The 23076-nt window shown below is 52.3% G+C and overlaps 1 protein-coding gene across 4 annotated transcripts in view; it reads right to left on the bottom strand.

The window, feature by feature from the left end:
- Positions 1-23076, bottom strand: part of SMG6 (SMG6 nonsense mediated mRNA decay factor) — a 152309-nt gene that overhangs the window by 68100 nt on the left and 61133 nt on the right. For all 4 annotated transcript variants that reach the window (XM_050929062.1, XM_050929060.1, XM_050929061.1 and 1 more), the window contains exons 11-12: positions 6455-6571; positions 5633-5798 (exon numbers count right to left, since the gene is read on the bottom strand). In XM_050929062.1, coding sequence (XP_050785019.1) covers positions 5633-5798; positions 6455-6571 — 283 coding nt within the window. The remainder of the gene's footprint in view (positions 1-5632; positions 5799-6454; positions 6572-23076) is intronic.

Below are 23076 nucleotides of genomic sequence, written 5' to 3'. Positions count from 1 at the left end.
ATGATGAACATTCACTAAAGGAGACAAGGCTAAAGAAAGGGGTTTTCAACTCAGCCCTTGGCAATCCCTACCAGCGTCTTGGTCAGGGGTGGCTTTAGGTATTTTGCCGCCCCAAGCATGGCAGGCAGGCTGCCTTTGGCGGCTTGCCTGCGGGAGGTCCCCGGTCCCTTGAATTTGGCGGCAGCCTGCGGGAGGTCCGCTGAAGCTGCGGGACCAGTGGACCCTCCGCAGGCATGCCACCAAAGGCAACCTGCCTGCCGCCCTCTTGGCGACCGGCAGGGCGCCCTCTGCCGCCCAGGCACGTGCTTGGCGTGCTGGTGCCTGGAGCTGCCCCTGGTCTTGGTACCTGTATTCAGGGGCTGGGCTGGGGCGATGTCCCTCAGTGGGAGCTCAGCAGGCCCTGTGTGATGAGGGTAGCCTGACATGCTCTTCCATGCTCCTATAAAGTAGGCTCTAGAAATTTTTCAAAGCATTTGGGTTGAATTTAATAGTTGGTTTAAATGCACTACTTGAAATGGCTGTATGCGGCCTATAGCAAGCTCAGAGGCCCCGATTCCCAGCCTAGCAGGAAAGCAGATTCCACCCTGCATCACACTGAATAGCCTGGGGTTTCTCTGCTGAATGGCACATTGCTGAGTTTGAGTTCCCGATGTGTGAGGAGCAACGAGCAGATCTCTGAGATCACAAGGGAATTTGTGCTCTTCCCTGCCCACCAGTCTCAACTTCCTCAACACTGCCTCAAAGGCAGGAGCAGCCTTCCTGTCCTGCAGCCCTGGCTCCCCCACCTCCACTTTGCCTCCAGTGTCTGCAGCTGCAGCATCCACCTCACACTGAAACTCTCCTCCTCGGCCTGCGAAACTGCCTCACGCTATCTCTGCCTCATCAACTCTCGCTCTCTCTTTTCCTTTGCTTGTGTCTCGTCCACCCTCCATCCCCTCAGCTACTCTCCGTAAGGAGTTCAGGAGAGAAATGCTATGCATGAGGAAGTTGTGTTGTGGGGTTATTGCCTTTCACAGCTGGGTCACACAACCTACTCTTTGGTACCAGTGAGTGGGGCAGGAACACACATACGTGTACTTGGTATTCAGAGACATGCCCTCCCTCCAGCTGGAGTGAAAGTCACACTCTTCACTCACCAAACCCCTCTAGGCAAGGGAGCCACCACACAAATACTTTGCTGCTCTCTGGAATCCAAGCAGAGATGCCCATGATGCGGCTGTGCCATCAACAGGAGGCCCTGCTACTATCCAGGAACTGCCACAATGTAGCAGCCATGGTAGGCATCTCCCCCAGAGAGGTGGAGGAGAAGAAATATCACCCTTGCCCCCCCACTCACAGAGTCCCAAAGAGGGCTACACATTGTCTGCATCTTCCCCAAAACCTCTGTGGTCCGGCGCCAATCAGTCTATTATGGGTGGGGTCAGCTCAAAGCAGCCTAGAATCAAGAGTGGGGATCTTGGGAAGGGTGCAGCCCACCATTCGTACCACACACAGCCCCGGAGCCCATCTGGATGTGAAGAGGACACCCTGAATGCTCGGGTTCATGTGCTACGCATGTTCCCAAGCACACGTCAGGGAGAGGACATCCCTGAGATGCTGCTCTCTGAGTCTCCAGCGCCGTGTGCTGGAGCGGAGCACAGCATTTACCTAACACCTTTTCCCGTGTCTCTGTCCAACGGGGAAAGCAGCAAGCTGAGGAATTTGGTGTTTTTTATTGTAAGGACTCAAATCCAGCAGTGTGATAAATGCATCTGAACTACAATTAGGAAGATATATAGCATCAGAATGCGAAGGTCTGGGCAGCGTGGTGAAACGCGGGCTCTCCAGAGCCCCAGCTATGTTTCCCATTATGTAACCCTGGTCATGGGCAGACAGCCAGACTCCAAATGAAAAAGAGACTCTGGCTTGGCACTGATTCTATTTTCCTATCCTCATTCGGGGTCAGTGCAGTGTCATACAGCTGCAGAGAAAACTCCGGGGATTAAACCTGGGAAAGACTCCAAGACCAGGACCCGGGTTCAAGTACCAGCTGAAAGCAATAAACCAACTGCCACAGCTGGGCTGAGTTTAGACGTTCTAAAAGTCCCCTGACTCTGTCACTTGTGGAGAACTAGGAATCACGAATGTGGAGAATACAGCATGAGCAGAGGCATTCGGACGGGCAGGCCCACCGGCCTAGGCCCCAGGCTCTGGAATGAGCCTTGACAAGTCACCTCACCAGCCCAGGCCCTGGGATGAGCTAGGTTGGGCTGCTGTGCTGCTGTTGATACTGCGTCAGGCCCTGGTATGAGCCGCCGGGCCGGTGCCAGGCCTGGCCTTGGCCCCGGAATGAGCCGCCAGGCCTGGCCTTGGCCCTGGGATGAGCTGCCAGGCCGGTCCTGGGCCTGGCCTTGGCCCCGGCATGAGCCACCGGGCCTGGCCTTGGCCCTGGGATGAGCCTCCGGGCCTGGCCTTGGTCCCGGGATGGGCCGCCAGGCTGGTGCCAGGCCTGGCCTTGGCCCCGGGATGAGCTGCCGGGCCGGTGCCAGGCCTGGCCTTGGCCCCGGGATGAGCTGCCGGGCCGGTGCTAGGCCTGGCCTTGGCCCCGGGATGAGCCGCCAGGCCTGGCCTTGGCCCTGGGATGAGCTGCCAGGCCGGTCCTGGGCCTGGCCTTGGCCCCGGGATGAGCCGCCGGGCCGGTGCCGGGCCTGGCCTTGGCCCCGGGATGAGCCGCCGGGCCGGTGCCGGGCCTGGCCTTGGCCCCGGGATGAGCCGCCGGGCCTGGCCTTGGTCCTGGGATGGGCCGCCAGGCTGGTGCCGGGCCTGGCCCTGGCCCCGGGATGAGCCGCCGGGCTGGTGCCGGGCCTGGCCTTGGCCCCGGCATGAGCCACCGGGCCTGGCCTTGGCCCCGGGATGAGCCACCGGGCCTGGCCTTGGTCCCGGGATGGGCCGCCAGGCTGGTGCCGGGCCTGGCCTTGGCCCCGGGATGAGCCGCCGGGCCGGTGCTGGGCCTGGCCTTGGCCCCGGGATGAGCCGCCGGGCCTGGCCTTGGCCCCGGGATGAGAAGCCGTGTCACCACTGGCCCCAGCTCCAGCCCCAGGATGAGCCATTGTGCTGGCGCTGGGCCTGGGCTTTTTGGAGACCGGTCAGATTTCTAGAGATGCAGAGATTCGCTGGATCTCCACAGCTCCCACATTTCAATTTCTATTCAGTTTCTTTGCTCTGCTCCAACCCCTAGAGGTGGCAATGAAGGGAATGGTGAAGAAGTGCTTGAAGGGCAGCTCCCAACTATCCCACCCCAGCCTCTGAGCACGAGGCCGGGAAGGGGATATGGGGGGAGCATAGTATGCCATGGAGGGAGAACTCCCAGCTGTAGGGAGCGTGGAGTTTGGAACATTGCACCTCCTCATTGCCCTGCCCCAGGAGTCAAGCTCTGCCCATAGCATTTACACATTCTCTCCCATTTCCCCACCCGTGGGTCCCAGGCCTGGCCCAAGGCATTCACTCACGCTCCATCCCATCATTTACTTTTGGAACATCTGTCAAGGCCCTGGACTTGATGGCTGCCCTGGTTAGCCAACAGCCCCAGAACCAGAGTGCAGGCGTGCATCAGTACAAAGCAGGAATGCTAAGCCAGTCATCACTACTCTGTTTGTCCAACCTACTTGGGAGACATGCTGAGTCTGAGGAAGTGAGGGGAGGAGGTCACCTGGCAGGGCTGAGCTGGTTCTCCTGCCACCTCTTCTCTTCTTGCTGGAGAGGTACATCTCCAGCAGGGGGCTCCATTTCTCAGCTGCTCAGACCGCTACAGCGCGGTCATGGCCTCCCTCACACAGAGTATACAAGAGTGGTGGGAAACAGGCAAAGAACTCTTGTGCTAAAAGAACATCTTGGAGCACCCCAAAAATAAACCAGAGAATTGCCATGTCAACTACAGCTCACCATGTCTGAGGGGCCCGTCAGCCAGTGGGCAATGGAGAAGAACGGGCTCTAGTCACAGCAGGGAAAGGATCTGAACAGTGGAAGGAGGGGCAGGCCCAGGTACTGCATGAAGAGACCAAGGCAGGGGAAATGGCTGAGCCTACTGAGCCTTCACCAAATGGTGAAGCTCGCTGACTCCCCAACTCTGAAGCTCTGGAGCAGAGCAAGAGCTCAATGTACATTGTAGCCCATGTCCAGCTACCTCCTACCACCCAAGACCTGCATCTTCAGCTGCTCCTTGGCACTTCATGGAACTATAGGCTACAGTCTCTGATAAGGGCTGGGTTGTAACCCTCACCTTCTCCTGTCTTGATGGGAAAGGGGGAGCCTGCACCTGCTCCTAACCCCGTCAAGGAGCCAGACCAGGTTCCCAGCAGCTGGAGGCAGCTGAAGCAGATCTCAGTCACACCCCGAACAAGGGAGGAGGTGGCTCCTCCCTGGAACATGATGAGCGCTGGCTGCATGAACCCAATCAGAAATTCCATCTCGAAGCAAGCCCGTTGCCGACGGCTCAGCAGCTCCCTGCACAGGCAGCGCAAAGGGGCTCCGGATTGGTGCAAGCATGCTCACATGACAGCTCCGAGTTTGAGTTCCTGCCCAAAGATGGGCAACAGTTCACATGAGCAGGCAACGGTCCCACATCGAGCAGCCGACAAACAGAAAACAGACTCCATCTCCACAAAATGAGGCCCAGCACTTCCTGTGTGAGATTTCCATTTCCTCAGCCAAATGAAAAAGAACTGGAATGGAGGCAATAAAACAGGAGAGCGGGACTGGACCTGATGCATTGGAGCAGGAACCCATTAATGGTTAAGTCACTTTGCTGGATTACTCTTAATGCGCCTTCCCATCACCCTGAGTTCTGGCTCCTTTGGATTAACAATAAGACGTGATTTCAGGCTCTGGATCCAGAGTACCGGAGGCAGATGGAAAATCCTGCAGGAAAGCAGTTACGGAGCATGCTCATACACTGCTTCGCATACTCCATACTTGGCCCCTTCACATGATTTTCTGTCCAAAAATATGCAAATTGCCTAGTCCGCATTATGGACTAATGTTCTGGAATCAGCCAGCTTAGCAAATTAACCCTTTGTGAATGGCTGGGGCAGAGGAAATTGCTTTCAAAGCAGGAGAAGGGGGTTCCAAGCACAGCGAGGCTGCGCAAGGCTTGGCCCAGGCTGAATGCAGTTTGCCCAGCTCCTTCTCACAGGTGAGGAAAATTCAAGCAGCGAGCTGGGAGCAGACTCCACTCTCACAGACAAACAGCTGGCTGGCTGGCAAAGGGCCTGGGGAGATGCACCCCAGGAAATGGAGAGAGAGATCCCATGTGTAAGCTAGAAATCTGGCCGAACTTTCCCTGACACACTAGGGAACGAAGGGGAGCTAGTCACAAGGGTTAATGCTGTGACCTTGGCATGCCTGCCACCACCCTGAGCCACATACACCACCTCTCGCTGCTAGGGAAGAGCCCTCTGTCACTAACATCTTTCTCCATGCACAGGACACTGTCAGCACCATGGAAACATCCCCTGCACACCACAGGGCAGTGAGCGATACCCTCTGGTCAGGCAGTGGTGCTGGGAGCAAAGAGCACACCACCTCCGTGAGGGGTACCAGGCAAGGAGCCCACAGAGATGGGCACGTGTTAGAAGAGCAGAAGGAGAACACATACTGTTTGGGCAGCTCAAGGGAGGTGGGAGGGGGGTTCCAGGTGTCCGAGTGGCCGAGCATCCAGTCCGACCAGACTTTCACGCTGGGGAGGAGCTCCTTCAGATCCTGGGGCAAACCGGAGACCTTGATATCATCCTCCTCGTTCTGCTCTGCTTCCTGGGGCCAAGCTGCAGAGACAAAACACAAAGCTGGGCCAGGGCCGCTGCAGTTCCCCATTCCTGGGGAAGGCTGGCTGAGTCCCTCTCTCCTGGGTGTGTGTGTGCGCGCATGCAAAGGCCACTGAGTGCCTGACTCCGGAGATACACAGAGAGTGCTGCATTCCCCACTAACGCACCCCAGATGCAGCGACTGGCCCAAGGGAAGGACGGGATGCAGCATCACCCCATTTTACAGGGTGGTCGTGACCTGCTCAAGCCCATTCAGCGAGTCAATGGCAGAGCCAGGAACAGAACCCAGGAATCCTGACTTTCAGGAGTCGCCTGGAGGCACCAGAAAGCCTGTCATGTAGCAGGATGGGTGAAAAGACTAAGGGTCGTGGAGTGTCTCCCCCAGCTTACATCGCGGGCTCTCCAGCTCGGGTGGCCCCACACCGAAGTCCTGGAACTGCCCGGAGTCAAAGGGGGAGAGACCCCAGGGATGGAGGAGGGAGAGATGGTCTGAAAACTAGGACAAAACCTAGAGGCCTCAAGAGACAAGTGGTGTGTGATGGAGCCAGGAAGTGAGCCAGGCCTGGGAAGGAGGGCTGGGCTAGCGTGACACTGTAGCATAGTGTTGTTAGGCAGGCTACCAGCACTACCCAGCACTGGGCAGACAGCTCCCTTACCTCGGACAGACTCCTTCAGTAAGCTGGTGCAGCGCCTCACCAGCAGGGCGAACATGCAGAGTCCCAGTCCCGTGGCCTGTTCCTGGAGCACTGAGCGACAGTCCTCCGAGAAGCACTCTGAGGAGACAAGCAGAGAACATCAGCTTAGGGTGGGGACAGCAGGCCCCTCACCCTGAACCCACTCTGAGAGACAAGGACAATTCCTGTCCTTTTCATCCTAGTGCATGGGCTGGGGGAGACTACAAGGGGAAAACCAAGTTCTCAGCAGGCTCCTTTCCCCCACCCAGCACCCCCGGGTAGGAGAGGAGGAATCAGCATGGCTCCAAACAGGGAAGTGGCAAGGCAGAGACCCCAAGCTTCTGGCAGCCACTGCCCATTGGGTGCCTCAAAGCCCTGCCGGCAGAGCCATCATGGCTAAGCCAGCACTCAGGGCTCAGAAGCTGCCACTCTCTCAGACTTAATTCCTCCTGCGAATGAGGGGAGAATTCCAAAGTGCTAAAAGGATAATTAGCTGCATGTTTCATCTCCATCCCTGCTGGCATGTTCACCTCAGCACTGAGCACAGGGCTCCTCCCAGTAGTTCACAAGTCACACAACAGCTCCTCAAGAGGGCTTAAGCTGTTACTCAAGTAGATGTCACATAACCAGAACTCTTCCCAACAGAGCTGCCTCAGGGCAGAGCAAATCCCACCAGTGCAACAGAACTCACTTCTGAGGCTGTGAGAGTGGCAGGGAGCTGGCTGGGCATGGGTTACACTTGGCAGGGCAAGGCAGACGCTGCCCCCCTCTCCAGTCAGTCATGGCAGGGGGCAGCTTGGGAACAGGCATTTTAGCAATTAATTGCTGGCAACATGTGCCCTCACAATTATTTCTCTGCCCCTTCTGGTGGCTTCACACCCCACTGAGAAAGTGTAGAGAGGGCACAGACCATGAAGCTGTTTGGTCAGGGGCCAGACTCTGCAGCAGGGCAGGTGAGGACCCTGTCCAGAGGGAGAGGGGAGAAGGATGGTGAAGGCCATTTTATTTTTCTGCATGGCTCCATGCTGAAGGTCAGGCCAGTCAGGCTGCTATGGCCCCGCTGCCTTGGCACACCACTGGCTCCCTCAGTCCCAGCTAGAGCCCACCCGCCTCTCTCAGCACACCGAGGAACAAGTGTGATGCAAAGCACCATGGAAGAACCTGGCACAAGCCAGAGCAGGCTTGTGTTACAGCTACTGCAAACATCCAACACAGAGATACCAGGCGGTGCCCATGCCAGCCGGGTCGGCCACAGCAGAGACCAGAGGCTAAAAGAGACTCCTCTCCCCATCTGCCCTCCGAACACAGACATGTTCCCCATGACTGACTGACTGACTAAAAATGCATAATAATGCATCAGAAAAAGAGAAGGGACATCAAGCTGAACGTCCAAAGCCATGGCAGGCTGCAGATCTGAGTTAGGCGCAGGAGCCCTAACCCACAGACACACAGACCCCATTCCTGCAGAGATCAGGGAAAGGTCGAAGCCAGGGAGGGCGTAGACTCTGCGGATTTTCAGAGGAGATAAAATTATTTCAGAGAAGTGGGAACAGGGGTAAGTAAAATCAAGAAAACGAGAACAAATTGAGAGGAAGGCCTGAAACCTTGGTATTGTCACATCACGTTCTAAGTCGATGTTAACGAGTTTAGTACCTGGATGGGAGACCACCACTCAGTGGAGGATGACGGTTCAGTAGGGGGCGCTCTTATCTGCTAGGCTGTCCTGAACGTTGCCCCAGCATGATAGCAAGGGGTGCCAGCTTTTGGAGAAACATAAAATCGGAGGATGTGACCACTCTAGGACATTAACGCTCACTCTCATGAAACCTTTCCCACATTAAGAGTGAGAGCCCCAGTGTCCTGGCCATAGTCCAGTTCAAGAAACTACATTTCGCTTCCCTGGAACTCATCCCCAAGTTTCAACCAGATACTAGATTGTCTTTCACTGCCTGTTCTAAGCTGACCATCCAGGAGATGGCTGCATCTAAGTGTATGTACAACCCTAAAAGCACTTTGGGATCCTCCTGGATGGAAGGCATTATGTAAACCTAAGAGATTAATATATTAAAGACAAAGGAAATGACCCTTTGAAAAGCTCTGGGCATTCCAACACACAGCCCTCAAGATGGTATTTCTGGGACAATGCCCTAGGGGCTCTGGGTAGTTGTCTCCCGAGTCTGCTTTACACTCACACTCCATGCTCCCCTCCTGGAACCACATCAACACCATCTAATGCAAGTTCTTATACCATCCTGAAAACAAGCACTGGGCTAGCCAAGGCTGGCTTTCACAGTGCATGAAATTCTCTGCAAACGCCAGAAGGTTACAGTGGGTAGGATCATAAATCTATAGCCCAGGCACAACAGCTGCTAGGATGCAGTGCCCCCAAAGACAAACAGCTATCCTCCCTCTGTCCAACATCTTGACAGATGAGAGGAGACACAGCAGAGTCAGTCTGTCAGTGGTGCTTGGCAATGGTATGGGAAAAGAACCCAACACATGAGCGGCAGACCTCCCACAGTGGCTAAAGGTCCACTCACCAGAAGGAGGCTGGAGCACATTCTGCTTCCTGGTTCGCCTGCGGGCCTCAGCCTGGGCTCTCTGATAGCTCTCTGCCGAGAATGCATCAGCCTTGACCCAGCTTCTCCAGACTGAGCGGTTGTGGTAAGGGTTCTCTCAGCTGCCAGTGGGAATTCTGAATTTCTTGAGACCTTGCTTGACCTCATAGCTGTAGCAGAGCTTTGGCCGTCCTTTGTGATGTGGCGGGTTCTTGAGTTGCTCACAGAGCAGAGCCTTCGGCAGATGATCTTGAGGCACACACTCCACATGTCCCAGAGAGCGAAGCCTGCGTGCGTCCAGTGTAGTCTGCAGGCCAGTGCTCTCAAGGGTCTCACTGTTAGTGATCCGCTGGTCCCAAGTAACTCCAAGGATTTTTTTGAGACAGCGGAGGTGGAAGCTGTTCAATCTCCACTCCTGCTTGGACTACGTGACTCAGCTTTCACAGCCGTAGAGGGGGGTATGGATCACACAAGCCTGATAAACAGACACCTTTGTGTTCAGGGTTAGCAACTCGTTGTTCCAAACACGTGAGGTAAGTTTGCCAAAAGTGACAGACGCTTTCCCAATTCTAGCATCAAGTTCCTTATCGAGGTTAAGTGAGCTGGTGAGAAGTGAGCTGAGATAGCAGAAGTGATCCATGTTATCCAGAATGTCGTCATTGACATAGATTTTAGGTAGAATGTTGGTTCCTTGTGACATGACAACTGTTTTCTCGATACCAATTACCGTGCCAAACTTGGTGCATGCATCAAAGAACTTGTTCTTCATGACCTGCAGGTCATCAGGTGAATGAGAGATGAATGTGGCGTCGTCTGCAAAAAGCAGATCCTGAACAGTAAGCTTGATAATATGCCTTCTGCTCTGAAATTGTCTGATGTTGAACAATCTGCCATCCTGCCTCCATTCAATTGGCATGCCAGACAGATCATTTCCAAAGGTGTACTTAAGAAGACTAGAGAAGATGATGCCAAAGCGGGTGGGTGCGAAGATGCAGCCTTGCTTCATACCAGTATCAATACTAAAACTCGGATGCTGTTTCATTTTCATACTGGATGGTTACGTTCATTTCCTTGTGGAACTCCTTGAATAGGGAGAGCACCTTTTGTGGACAGCCAATTTTCACCCGGATCTTATAGATGCTATTCCTGCTAACTGAGTCAAAGGCCTTTTGTAGGTCAATGAATGCTATGTAGAGAGGTGCCTGTTCTTCATAGCTTTTTTCTGGCACCAAGAGCAATGTGAAGGACATCAGCTGTGGAGCACTCAGCTCCGAAGCCACACTGGATCTCAGGGTGGACTCTCTTAGCAAGGACTTGGGAGTCTTCAGCACGACACTTCCAAGTACCTGGCCGACCATGCTGAGCAGAGATGTCCTGCAACAGCTGTTGAAGTCTGCTCTGTTGCCTTTATTTTGATATAGAGTAACTATCTTTGCATCTTTCAGATCCTGGGGTATGTGGCTTTCTTCCCAACAGGCGGAGATAAGTGCTTAGTTGTCCTCCCCCTGAAAATTCACCACAATAAAATACATGTTGTGGTGAAATGGGACATTTCTGTAACATTTTTATGAGGCCGGTATGTGCCTCAGTTTCCCTCTGCACTTTGCATTGTTACCCAGTGGAGGGAAAAGGTGTCTTTCTCAGCTGGAGTCGCTGGGCAGAGCTCCCAGTGTGCATCAGGCAGCTCAGTCCAGAAGGTGGTGAGGCTGCATGGGCTATCCTGAAGAACGAGTGGGACTCCTTGGGAGTCTGCCCCACTGAAGGGGTTCCTCTGAAGGTGGTTACAAACCGGGCTGTAGCACAGATCCTGTGAATCCATGACACATGGAACCAACACAGATTTGTTGGGAACTAAATGGTAACATTACAGAGCCCGGAGTTAGCTCCAGGGAGATAGAGAGAAGGGAGTGTGCAGCATGAACAATATGGCCCTCCCTGCCCCAGCGCACTCCAGCTTAGCACAGCAGGCTGGGCTCTGTCAGGAACCAGGCACACTCACATGCAGGGCTGGCTCCAGGGTTTTTGCTGCCCCAAGCAGCAAAAAGAAGGAAAAAAAAATCCATGATTGCGATCTACCGCTGCTGCTTCAGTCTTCAGTGGCAATTTGGCGGCTGGTCCTTTGCTCCGAGAGGGAGCGAGGGACCCGCCGCCAAAGGGCTGGACGTGCCGCCCCTCACTGTTGGCCACCCCAAGCAGCTGCTTGCGGGGCTGCTGCCTGGAGCCGGCCCTGCTCACATGTACACACAGACTAATGCCTGATTTACATGGAGCCATGCGACTGCCTGCCTGGAGATCAGCCCTAGTGCAGGATATGAGGTGGCTCATGGTGCCAGCATAACGAGGAATCAGGGAGCATTACACACATGAATTGAAGGGTTGTTTCCCCTTCACTTCCAGCTCAGCTACAATGGGCCAATGTCTTCTCAGCATGACAAGGAAACAGGACCCACGTGGCCCTGAGAATTCATGCACTGGAGCTCCTAAGCAGGCCAAGGACAGGAAGCTCCCCACCTCCCCCAGCCCCAAAGCAATCCAGCCAGCCCAGCTCTGCAGGGTGAGGGGGATATTCAGGGGAAGTCAAGGTGCGTGGGGCTGCTAAAGAACCCTGCCCTTACATCAACACCCCTGCTCCCCAGTGTCACAGCCCTAGGGGTTTGATTCTAGAACAAAGAGGAAGCTCTAAAAATCAGGGGAAACTTTCTGCTCAGACATTTCCATCCTTTTCCTCAGGACAGGGGAAGTCACAATGGGGACCTGCAGCTGCATAGCAAAGATGCCATGGCTGCATGCCACACGGGCTTTGTGGGGGATGTGTCTCAAACAAAGGAGCCTAGCTAGCATGCAGTGGAAAATGGATAGGGTAAGTTAGCAAGTGGAGAGCGGAGCAGATGCAGAGTGCCCAGGAAGTGGAGGTTAATTAGGTAGAAGTTTGTAGAGTGCTTTGAAGCTGCAGAGTGCTGGGTGAGTGCTGAGTGTTAAGAAACCTCCTCTGCACCACCCCAGCATGGCCCCACACATCCAACACAATGCGGTTGACTGCCTTGGCTGAGAGAAAATTCTCTTTAGAGAAAGTGTTGCTGAAACAGATGTGCTGGGCTTTGCAGCCCACAGAGCCCGGGTGTCCCTCAGAGCTGCATGACGGGCACTGCTGCTGGGACACACGGTGCACCATGATTTAAGTCCCTGGAGGCAGAGAGTTTCCTTCCTTGGGCCACAGGTAGAAATAAGGGGACCCCACTGCTCTGCTGTTTCTCACCTTTTCTAGCTGGTTCCCAGCAGTCAGAATGGCATTAGTATAAGCCAAGCTGGGCTAACTCCAGCACAGGTACAAACCAAAGCAGCAGAGGTCCTGCCTGCTCCAGGATAAATCCTGTCAAGGTCACAGATGCAGCTTCCCCTGAAACTCCTCCATGCCAAAGTCCGGCCAAAGGCAGCTGTGCTGCCAAATAGGCAGGGGATGTTTTTCTACCCTTCAGGCATCACCAAATACTTTGTGCAGGGGGCACTTCCAGGTATCAGTTACAGCGTCCAACCAGCTGAAGCTGCCATTAGCTTCTTTGCTCTAAATCCCAAAGTAGGCTACACTCAGATAAACCCATGTCCTCACAGGAGCAGAAAAACATCCTCTCACAGCATATTAATGGGGGTGGAAGTGTAGCCCCACCTGGATGGGACAGGGGAAGGATGTGCCCAAGAGAGGACCGATCAATCAATTCTGGAAAGTGGAAGAGGATCCACAGACAAAAGAATCGTCATTTAGTAAAATGCCCCAAAAAGGTTAGAAACATGGCTCCTACGTGCCCCCAACACCGAGCAAGGCCTGGGCTCCAATGCGCCTTCCAAAACTGGTGATGCCGAGGGAAATTAATGGGTACAAAGAGAGGGCAACTCTCAGCAGCAGCACGTGGCCCAATCTCAAGAACCTGGCCCCAAGTCCATGAGTCACTCCATTCTCAGCCTTTGCACTAAGCACACAGGGAAGAAAAACAGCTGACGCTGACCCTGCTTCCAATTCTGATGAACACCTTTCAAAAGAACACCTTTCAAAAGCATCTGTGGGAACCTGGCTTGTACCCTCTGAGGACTCTCCCCTGCACCATGCCTCAGGACCCTTGGCTGGACTGCGTGAGCTGACCATCGAGCCTCTATTACAGGTGGGGCTGGTAGCACCACTTTTAGGAATGCCCAGCCCCTCCCATTATGAAATGCTGTTCTCAGTTGCTTATATTTTTGCCAGCCTCTCCTGTTTGGGCTGAAATTTTCCATGCTGGGCTTCTGCCTCAGGCTGCATTTTTTGGTCAGTTTCGCCATTTCTGAGAACAAGGCTAGGGGCAAATAACATTGTTTAGCTTCTAAAATTTCTTACAACCTTTTCTTTGAACAGCTCCAGTGGCCCCAGGCATGAGCAGGGGACAGTGGAGTAGTCAGGGATGAACCTTTTGTCAACAGCATGAAAATCTGCCCAAATGTGGCTAAATTACGAGGCTCTGAAATATCACAGGTCGGACATATTCAGTAGACTTGGGTTTCAGCAGCTAAACTCTCCAAGATTCCACCCTCACTGAGCATGCTCAAGCCTCTCCTAGCTCCTAATGCTGTGCGCCATCCTCATGGAGCAGCAGAGCATGCTCTACCCCAGGGAAAGATTGCTCTGGGCAGGGGCCTGTTTCTCATGTGCTCTCCATGACCCCCTGCTGGCACGCAGGCAGTGGACAAGGAAGCTGTCTTGAATGCAGAGGGAACAAAAGCTGGATAGGGGAAGGGTGGAGCAGAGAAAAGGAGTAGATTGCAACAAGGAGGCTGATGAGACTGGGATTACAGGATGGGAGAACCTGTGATTAGAAGCTGGGGACTGGTACTGTCTTGAGCAAGGCGCCTGGAAAAAGGATGCTAGAACTCGTTGGACAAGGAGACTGGGTCTGGCAGCATGTGAGGGATATGGGGGGGTATGACTGGGAGCCAGCTGGGGTGCACTGAGACCGGAGGAGCTGGGGAGAGGGAGGGAGACTGGGGACTGACTGGACAAAGAGGCAAACTAGAAACCATGGGTGGAAGGAAGACAGATCTGACAAGGACCTTTGTGCTGAGAGAGAACTGGGACCAGCTGGGCAAAGATCCTAGGACAAGGAGAAAGGGAGGGGGTAGGTGGGAGAGCCAGAGACTCGACTGTGAGCCAGGGGAGTGGGGGAAGAAACCATTCAGATGAGGAGCTGGAAGGGATTTAGACTGCCTAGACAAGGACCCTGGGACTAGGAGCAGAGGAGGGGGGAGCCTGGGACTAAGACAGCGATGTTGTGGGGGAGACGAGGACAGGCTGGGCAAAGAGCCTGGGACTGAGATGAGAAGCCCGAGGCAGGCAAAGGGAATGGGTGTGGGACAGTAAGTAGAGGAGAGACGGGAATGGGACAGGACAAGAGTCAAGCTTGGGAGAACAGACAGAAGAGTCTGTGCCTAACAGAGCACCCGCCCCTTCAGTGCCTGGAACCAAATCCCAGGTTACTGAATCTAAGCATGCCTCTGCTGGCAGCAAACATCTGGGAAAGCCACTGGCAGAGTGTCTCTCTCACCTCCCTCTAGAGTTGGGCCATACAGAGGATGACAACCTACTACTGTGATCATTCACTCCATTAGCTCAAGTGGCAAAGGTCTGTGTCATGGATCAAAAGGTTCCAACCCTGCTCATGACCAGGTGGGTGTCAATGTGATGCCACAGGATGGAATGTTTTTTGTTTGTATTTTTAAAAAACCTAGGAAATTACACAAAAAGATACATTCAAAGATTATTTAGGTTGCAACATCAAGCACGCAAAAGTTAGGAAAAGCCAGATTTATAGTTGCTTTTGCAAGATTAATTCAGCCTCCTTGTGCCTATGGATTATGAAAGTCTTAACTGCATGATCACATACTATCTTTTACACAGGCCCTCTGCTTCCCTCAGTGCATAGCATGGCCTGCTCCAGGGCTGAATTGAGGCTGTTTAGTCAAGGAGGCTGTTGTCTGTAGGATATTTGTTACAGACGGTAGCAAGTGAGTAGTAAATGAGGGATGGAAGGAAGAGGATGTCTCATGGTTAAGGCTCTTGAATGCCACCCTGGTGGGCAAGCCATTAAAACCAAACTTGTCACTGGTGGCCACTTATTGTGTTCTCTTCATTTTCTGGGAGCCCACCTTGAGATCTAGGGGACTGATTTGCAAAGATACTGAGCACTCACAGCTGCAAACTGAAACCATCAGAGTTGGGATTAAGAACTCTGAAAAATCAGGTCCCTGGTGTCTCAACTTGGGCACCCAAAATTAGTGGAAACTTTTGACCTTAATCTGCATTCCTCAGCTCGCTGTATGTAAAATGGGAGAATACCATCCCTCACCTCATAGGGGTGTTGTGAAGATAAATGACAGCCTGGGAAGCCCTCAGACACTGTAGTGATGAGTGTCATAGAGAAGCCACTGCGGAAATTAATAATTCTGTATCCAAGGCAGGGTTTGAACAGAGGACAGTTTGAATCCAGTGGCACACTCAACAAGGAAAAAAACAAAATATGGAATAACTTCTCATTCAGTGAACACCGTCCACCCTGTGCACTGAATTAGGCTGGGATCCCGTGGAAAAATAGTATCTGATCATGTAATTAAAGACTGCACCATAATGTAGATGCACAAGAACAAATGAATTAAGGTTACACAGGAAATCTTAATTCTGGCATTATTCTAACTTTTGAATGCTTGACTTTGCAACCTTAGTGATCTTCTTTTAACATAGTTTTGTGTATAAGACTGAAATACACTAAGCTCCAGCAGGTCTCTCTCAGTCCACTCCTAGTCCCTCTCCTGCAGCAGGGTGGGAGTTCTAAACCCAGTATTAACAGCATTATTCCCTTCCTACAAACCGCTTTCCTTTACAAAAGTTTGCAGAACTGACTCCATCAGACAGAAGCAGCTGCAGCAGCGCCCCCTCTGAGCCACCTACCTGGGCTCTCAGCTACACTTCATGCTTAGAGCTAAAAAATTTGTTCTGGCTTCCCTGTCAGCCCAAGTTTTCCGCAGCCATAAATCTACCTGGTTTTTTTTTGGTTTTTTTTTGGGGGGTGGGGGGGACGGGACCTTGTGTAACTGGGAGAAATTTTTGTTTCTCTGAGAACATTATATTCATGGAAAACATAAACCAACTGTCGTCAAAGTCGTCTGAGCTCAGGAAATGGAGCGGCCGGGAGAAGGCTGCCATGTGGCCGGATGTTATGTATTTCTAATTAGTGCTATACATCTTTCAGCAGCGAGTGTCCTTTTGCTGGGAAACACAACGCGCTGCCCTTGTTATTGTAACTGTCAGAGAGTGCTTCAACAGATAATCTCCAGGAAAAGTGATAAACACATCCCCTCTCCCACCAGGCTGCGCAGGCCGGCACTGCCAGATCTCCACTAGGGCAATGCAGCCAGCCACAGGAAATTGGAATGGGAAAAGAGCAGGCAATGGAAGGAACAGCCATATACTGGGGAAGTTCACCACTATGCTGGTGCCAACCTCAGGAGGAAGTCCTGCAAGGGATGACCAAGCAGAGGCACTACAGTGCACAACAAACATACTCCATTGCCAGGCTTTTCCGGTAGGCAGTGCTGCTGGGCACATGGCAGGATGTGAGAACTCTCAGCTGGTCCAGTCCCAGCCTGTAGCAGGCAACAGCGTAAAGCAGCCCTGGTTACCCTGGAATTTGCAAGCGAGCAGCAACAGTGAACATGCTAATGCTGCTGTCCTTGTCAATCTGAATCAACAGGAGCCTGAGTCTCTAGCAGATAAAATACAATAGGCTGACACGTGTTAACACAGACTCAGGAGGACCAGATCCCTTTGATTCAGCTGCTGTAGGACACCAGTGAGACAGTCCCCAGGTGGGCCTCTCCTGGGAGATGGATCCTGGGACAGGTGGCCTGTGGCTATCCTGGAACACAGAGAGCAGGAGTGATGTGCTCTGCTCCCAGGAAGCAGCAGCTGACACTGCCCAGGGACCATGTGTGGAGACAAGCAACGAGAGCAGCTCTCCTGATGCACTGCTGAGGAGATGACGTAATGACTGACCAGAGGTAATAGAGGTTTGAGAGGGCAGTTTTGCTTAGTGAGTTTAGCCACGGGCCCTATAGCCCAAGCAGCAGCTGGGCAAAGCACAGACAAGACAAGTGATTCATTCTGCTCCCAGCCAGTCACTGCCCTGCAGGGAAGGAGACAGTGGCTGGTCACCTACAAGCTGACATCACCTGAGAGCGATTTGTTTGCTCTTATCACTCAGACACAAGAGCCTTTTCTTCATGAGTCACTCCCCAGCCAGCCAAAGTGCTGGCAGAGCTCCTGAGCAGGCCTCCAGAATCTGGCTGTCTGCAGGAAATAGGCAAGGAGAGGAGAGCACCACTGGGCTGAGAGCTGCTGCACTGGGCTCCCTACAGCATCAGCTGGCAGCAGGAGAAGCTGGAGCCGGCACACAAACCAGACAGAACACAAAGCAGCAACAAATAGGAGAGAGAGATTCCTGGACATGGGGCATTTCCCTACGGCCCCTTCCAACCCCTCCCGCACCCCTGGTTCCCCTGTGGATAATGTGAGTCATAGAGACTCACTATCCTGCCACAGAAAACGTGCGACTCATCCCCTTAAAGACCATGGGAATCTTCCTCACCAGCCTCCACCACTGCCCCCACCAATACGGTGGGAATCATGGGCACACGCCCCTCCCCACAACCAGTTACAAATTCCACAATGCACCAGTGCAACTCTCCCGGGTGGAAACCGCCTAACTTTGCATTGGCAGGCCATGGACCATCCTACAGGGATCACTCTGAGCCGTGCGCTGCACACAGCATACACCGGCTCCTTCAGTCAGCTACAAAACAGCTGAGCTCTGACTTCACTGCAGAGACACTGCATCTCCTGCTAGCCGGAATTCAGACTGCAATCATACACTAGGAACAGCTGGCTGTGGGGCACTCAAAACTGCCCCAGTTCTAGTCTCCCAGCAGGGGATGTGCAGAAGCCCTGACTGAGCAGAGCTCCAGCTGCCGCAGCCCCAGCTTCCCCCGGCTGGCAGTACTGTAGGGAGCGGGGCAGGACCACTTACTATGGGGGAAGCTCCTGGCTACTCCAATCCTAGCCTTCCTCAGCAGGAGGCAGTGCAGGGAGGTGGGAGCATGGACAGACCCAGCAGGACTGCTGGTTGATGCACAGCTGTGTCCATCTGAGGGCAAGCATCCTTGGTGCATGCACTCTTAAGACAGCCACAGCCATTCAGGAGCCTCCAGCCCCCTTTGCTCTCTGCTGTCTAAGGGAGGGAGGAAGGAAGGCCTGCGAGGGGAGGAATGCCGGGGGCCTGGGGAGGATCAAGCAGCTCTCCCGGTGGAAGCCATTAGATATTCAACACTTCATTTGTTTCCAGCCATTGTGGAGCGCAGTGCTGGACTCCAGGACAGGAGACTCTTCTCTGACGTAACCAGGAAGCAGCTGCAAAATTAAGGAATCCCTCATGACATCATAAAAAGGGTCAATGGTTTACGGGGAAAGTATAAAAATTAATGACCTATTCCCACATGGAGCCGCAAGCCTTCCCGAGCACCACAGAGGAAGCTGTGTTCTCACTGACACAGAGAAACCTGCTCGCCCAGGACAGCCCGCTCCTGCTGACCTCAGGACCCTGCTGCCACACGCTCTCACTGCCCCCAGGGCTGGACCTTCCTACCTGGAGTGTGTAAACGGGCTGAGCCCAAGCTTCCAAGGCTGATGGACAACAGAGCTCCAGGGCAGGCAAGGAAACATTTATAAAGACAGTGTCAGTGAAAAGCAGAATGTGTTCTGGGGGCTGATCAGAAGCTGTGCACCAAGCAACGCCTCAGGAGAGAACGGATCTATCCAGTTTCCTTGGGGAGGCAGAGCGATATGCATGAAGTGTTTCCCCAGGGCACACAACACCTCCACAGACGGTCCCAGAAGGTCAGCTGCTCCCGCAGGGCAGCTGAGAGAAGAAGGGACACTGTGCTCTCTCCACTGCACCTCCGCAGGCAACTCTCCAATCCCAGAGAGAAGGAACTGACGCTTGCCTGCAGGGCAAGCAGAGAGCACTTCCACCCTGAAAAGGGAAAAGGACACTGGTTTAAAATTAACTCCAGCCTTTTCCAGGAAATATCTGGGGGAAGAAGCAGCCGTTTTTAGAAAATGTTATTCTCAGAAATTTCCTGAAAAGACCCATCAGTCAAAACATGGACTCCAGCCATTTCCACCTGCAGGGAGTAGTGGGGTCACCAGCACAGCAGTCCTACTGGCAGAGGCAGGCGCCTGGTCTTCACCCAACAGGCCCAGCAAAGGCTGGGGCATAAAACAGTGATCGGGAAAAAAATAAACTAAAAAATCCTATTATTAATTTAAACAAGTTTTTCTTTTTAAAAATAAAACTGCTTAAAATAAAATCTGAATTGAATACAAAATACATTAAGCCCTAAATACCTTTAAATAAAAAATAAATATGCTGAATCCATGAGATTCTATCAAAAATCCTGAGTTCAATCTGCTTTTCTGTATAAAGAAAGAATCAGAGGAAAAATCTAACTTTTGAGGTCAAGCTTTATAAATATGGCTCATGTACGGTATTAAGGTCTTAATCCTGTGGGGAATCCCGGGGTTGTGTTACTGAGTGCAAAAGACTGGTAAAGTCGTCACAGGTGTTGAGACCCAGCCCCTGACTCCATGAGACACCATGATGTATCTCATGAAGATTATACACTGAGCCCATCTGAGTGGTCTGTTTGATAGTTTCTCCCCACCTGAGCTCTGACTGGTTCAGTTTTCAAATTATGAATATTTATAACTCCACCCATCAGTCACCATTTTCTAATATACTAAAAATGTACCATTAATAAGAATTTGAAATATTAATCTATATAATTGCTTAAATAACTGTATATAGATATAGTGCACCCTTCAAGGCAGCAAAAAAGTACCACCAAATTTAGTGTACAGGCTCTATTGAGTTGTAAATCAACATGTTTTAATGGTTATATCAATCAATGAAAATGCACCTCTCTTTAGAAAATAACTGAAGTACAAATAGAAAATTTGATTAAAATCAATTATTTAAATCAAAGCTTTCCACTTGGTGATTGAAAGCACGATTTAAATGACTTGCTTTAAATCGGTCCCCCCCGCAGCAAAGCCTTTGGAGCCATTTCTAAGCATGGCGTGCACTGCCACCATCAGTGTTAGCAGCACGTTACTCCATCTTAGAGCCTGGCTCAGGAGATTGTCGTGTGCAGCACATCTCCTGCTAGCTTGACTGTTTAAAATAGCCCATCTGCACAAGGGCACCAAACTATCCCAGCTGCAAGCATGCTGGCAAGCAGGCAAACACGTGTCTGCTCCCACGCATGGACAAGACTGAAGGCACGTAGCCGTCATCCACACAGGCAATGCTCAGGAAATCTTCCACCACTGCATTGTGGATGATGGCAGCACCAGTGTAGACCAGAGACCAGTGATGTAACCACCATGTTGACTAGACCTTCTCTCTAGAGGGTTAGATGATGGTGTGGATAAAGCGTCAGCAGCTGGGCCAGAGTCAGCTCTCAGCATTGGTTCAGCTGCCCCAGAAGCAGCCACGGTGGGAAAAAATGCTAGTGAGGATGTAGGCACAATCCCATGCCTACTTGGGAGGGGTATGCTGCCATGGCCCAGCAGCTCAGCATATCACAGCAGGCACAGCAAGCTGCTACTAGCACTTCCCCCCAGGAACTGCATGCTCCCAACCATCAGTGTGTCAGATGTTATTTACAATGGGGAGGAGGTGTGAACAGGGCTTCCCAAGAGATTCATTCCAGCCGGGAGTGAAGTTTTACCAGGACAATCCCAAGAAATAAAAGGCAGCCCTTTCCCACTGTGCTGGAGCTGGGCATGTTTCTGGCAGCAAATGCCGACAGCTCAAAACATGCCTCTCTGGTGTGAATCTTCGGGAGCGCGTCGAGCCTGGAGCAGCGTTACGGAGAGAAAGCGCCTGCAGACAGGCAGAGTCACAGAAGCAGCCTTTGACAGGGCAGGCAGAGTGAAGGGAGGAGCTTCCGTTTCAACACACTCATTTGCTGCTCTTCTTTTTATGGCTTCCTGAGGGATCAGCACACACTAGCTTGTCGGAGTTTGCAAAGAAACTGCCAAAAACTAAAATTAATCCTATGTCCCACTGGAGAGGCGGCAACCCCATGGCTTCCATCCCATCCCCTGCAGGCCTGGAACTCCCTCCTCACTGAAGGGCACCAAGCAGCACCCCCTTTCTCACCGCTCCCTTCTGCGACACAACCCTTGGACACTGCTATTCCCCGCCAGTGAAAGAGTTGCTGCCCATCCATAGTGCTCAGACACTATGGTGACGAGGCCAGAGTCCAGGCAGCGCTGGGAGTGATGCCTATAGTTAAAGTTGCCTAACGCTTTCTATTATAAGACCCTGCTTTCACTTGCTTATAATTTTGCCAACCTTTAACCATTCAGGCTGAAGTTCTCCATGCCAAAAGTCTCCTTCAGGTTGAATTTTTGGGGTAAGTTTCAGGTAAAAAGGTTGGGCCACTTCCCAGAATGAGTTTAGAAGGAAGGTCTGGCACTTCCAAACTTTGGAGCAGGAACCGGGAATTTGGCAGGGGGATCACACTGGTGTCAAGGATGTTCTTTTTGCCAGTCCCATGAAAACTCCCCAAAATGTGGCCAAGATACAACACTCTGAACACTGCAGTTCAGACATGCACAGTGGAGGTTTTCCCTTGTTGTACACAGTGTTGTTGTAACCGTGTCAGTCCCAGGACACAAGAGAGACAAGGTGGGTGAGGCAATATCTTTTACCTTGAAAGCCTGCCTCTCTCCTCAACAGAGGCTGGTCCAATAAAAGATATCCCTCCCTCCCCCGTCTCTCTAGCAGAGGTTTGTTAGAGGCCAGAGCTGCCTGAGGTGGGGCAAAGTGGGGCAATTTGCCCTAGGGGCCCCCATGAGAATATAGTATTCTATAGTATTGCAACTTATTTTTATGGAAGGGGCCCCCGAAATTGCTTTGCCCCAGGCCCCCGGAATCCTCTGGACAGCCCTGTTAGAGGCTGGCAGCACTTGTTAGGGAAGGTTCTGTCTGCATTAAGCAGGCAGTCTGAGCAGCATTCTTCCTGCAGTTGCATCTTGTCGCTGCCAGGGATTGCTATGGCACCAGACTCTGAAAGCAGGGAGACTCTTTGGTGCTTTCAATTCCCCAGTGATGGTGCCCAGGCAATCAGGAGAAGGAGAAGGAAGCTGCCTGATTTGCTTGACAGCAGTATGGCAAGGAGAAGGGGTGAGGGCAGGGACAGACTAGGATGCAGACTGGAAGAAGGGGAGACAGGAGCAGAGAGGGACGGACAGATGTGGCAGAAGGGACTGTAACAACTAAATACACTCCTTCCAACTTAGGATTCTTGAGTCCCAACATTCCTCTGCTGTCAGCAACAGCTGTGAAACCCAGGAAAAAAGTGTGACATATTCCCCTACAGTGGCTGGTCCACACAGAGGATAACAGCCTACTGCTATCAGTTATTCATTAGCTGAAGTGGTAGAAGCCTGTCGGGTGGAGCAAAAGGGTCTCATACCCTGCATATGATCCATGTGACGATTGTTACGGTTCCACATGATCGAATTTTTCAGTTTGCTTTTCACAAATCTATGAAAAAATTACATACATAAACCAACTCTGTGAAAAGAGCACTGAGGCTGAAAAATCCAGCGCTCAAAAGTTAGGAAATCCAGATTTAGGATTGCCTGTGTAACCTGAATTCAGTCCCATTGTGCGTATGCATTATGATACAGTCTTTAACTACATGATCACATACTATTTTTTCCACAGGACCCTGCCTCATTCTGTGCACAGACTGGACCTGCTCTGGGGATGAGTCAGGGTTGTGTAATGAAGGAGGCTGTGGTCTGTTGGACCCTGCCTGATTTGTTGGAAGGTGTTCATTGGAGGAGGATAAGGATTGGAGGAAAAGAAGATGCCATGGTTAAGGCAGATAAATGATGCC

Source organism: Gopherus flavomarginatus, chromosome 19, assembly GCF_025201925.1.
Source record: "Gopherus flavomarginatus isolate rGopFla2 chromosome 19, rGopFla2.mat.asm, whole genome shotgun sequence".
NCBI lineage: Eukaryota > Metazoa > Chordata > Testudines > Testudinidae > Gopherus > Gopherus flavomarginatus.
This window is presented reverse-complemented; position numbering and strand designations above follow the sequence as displayed.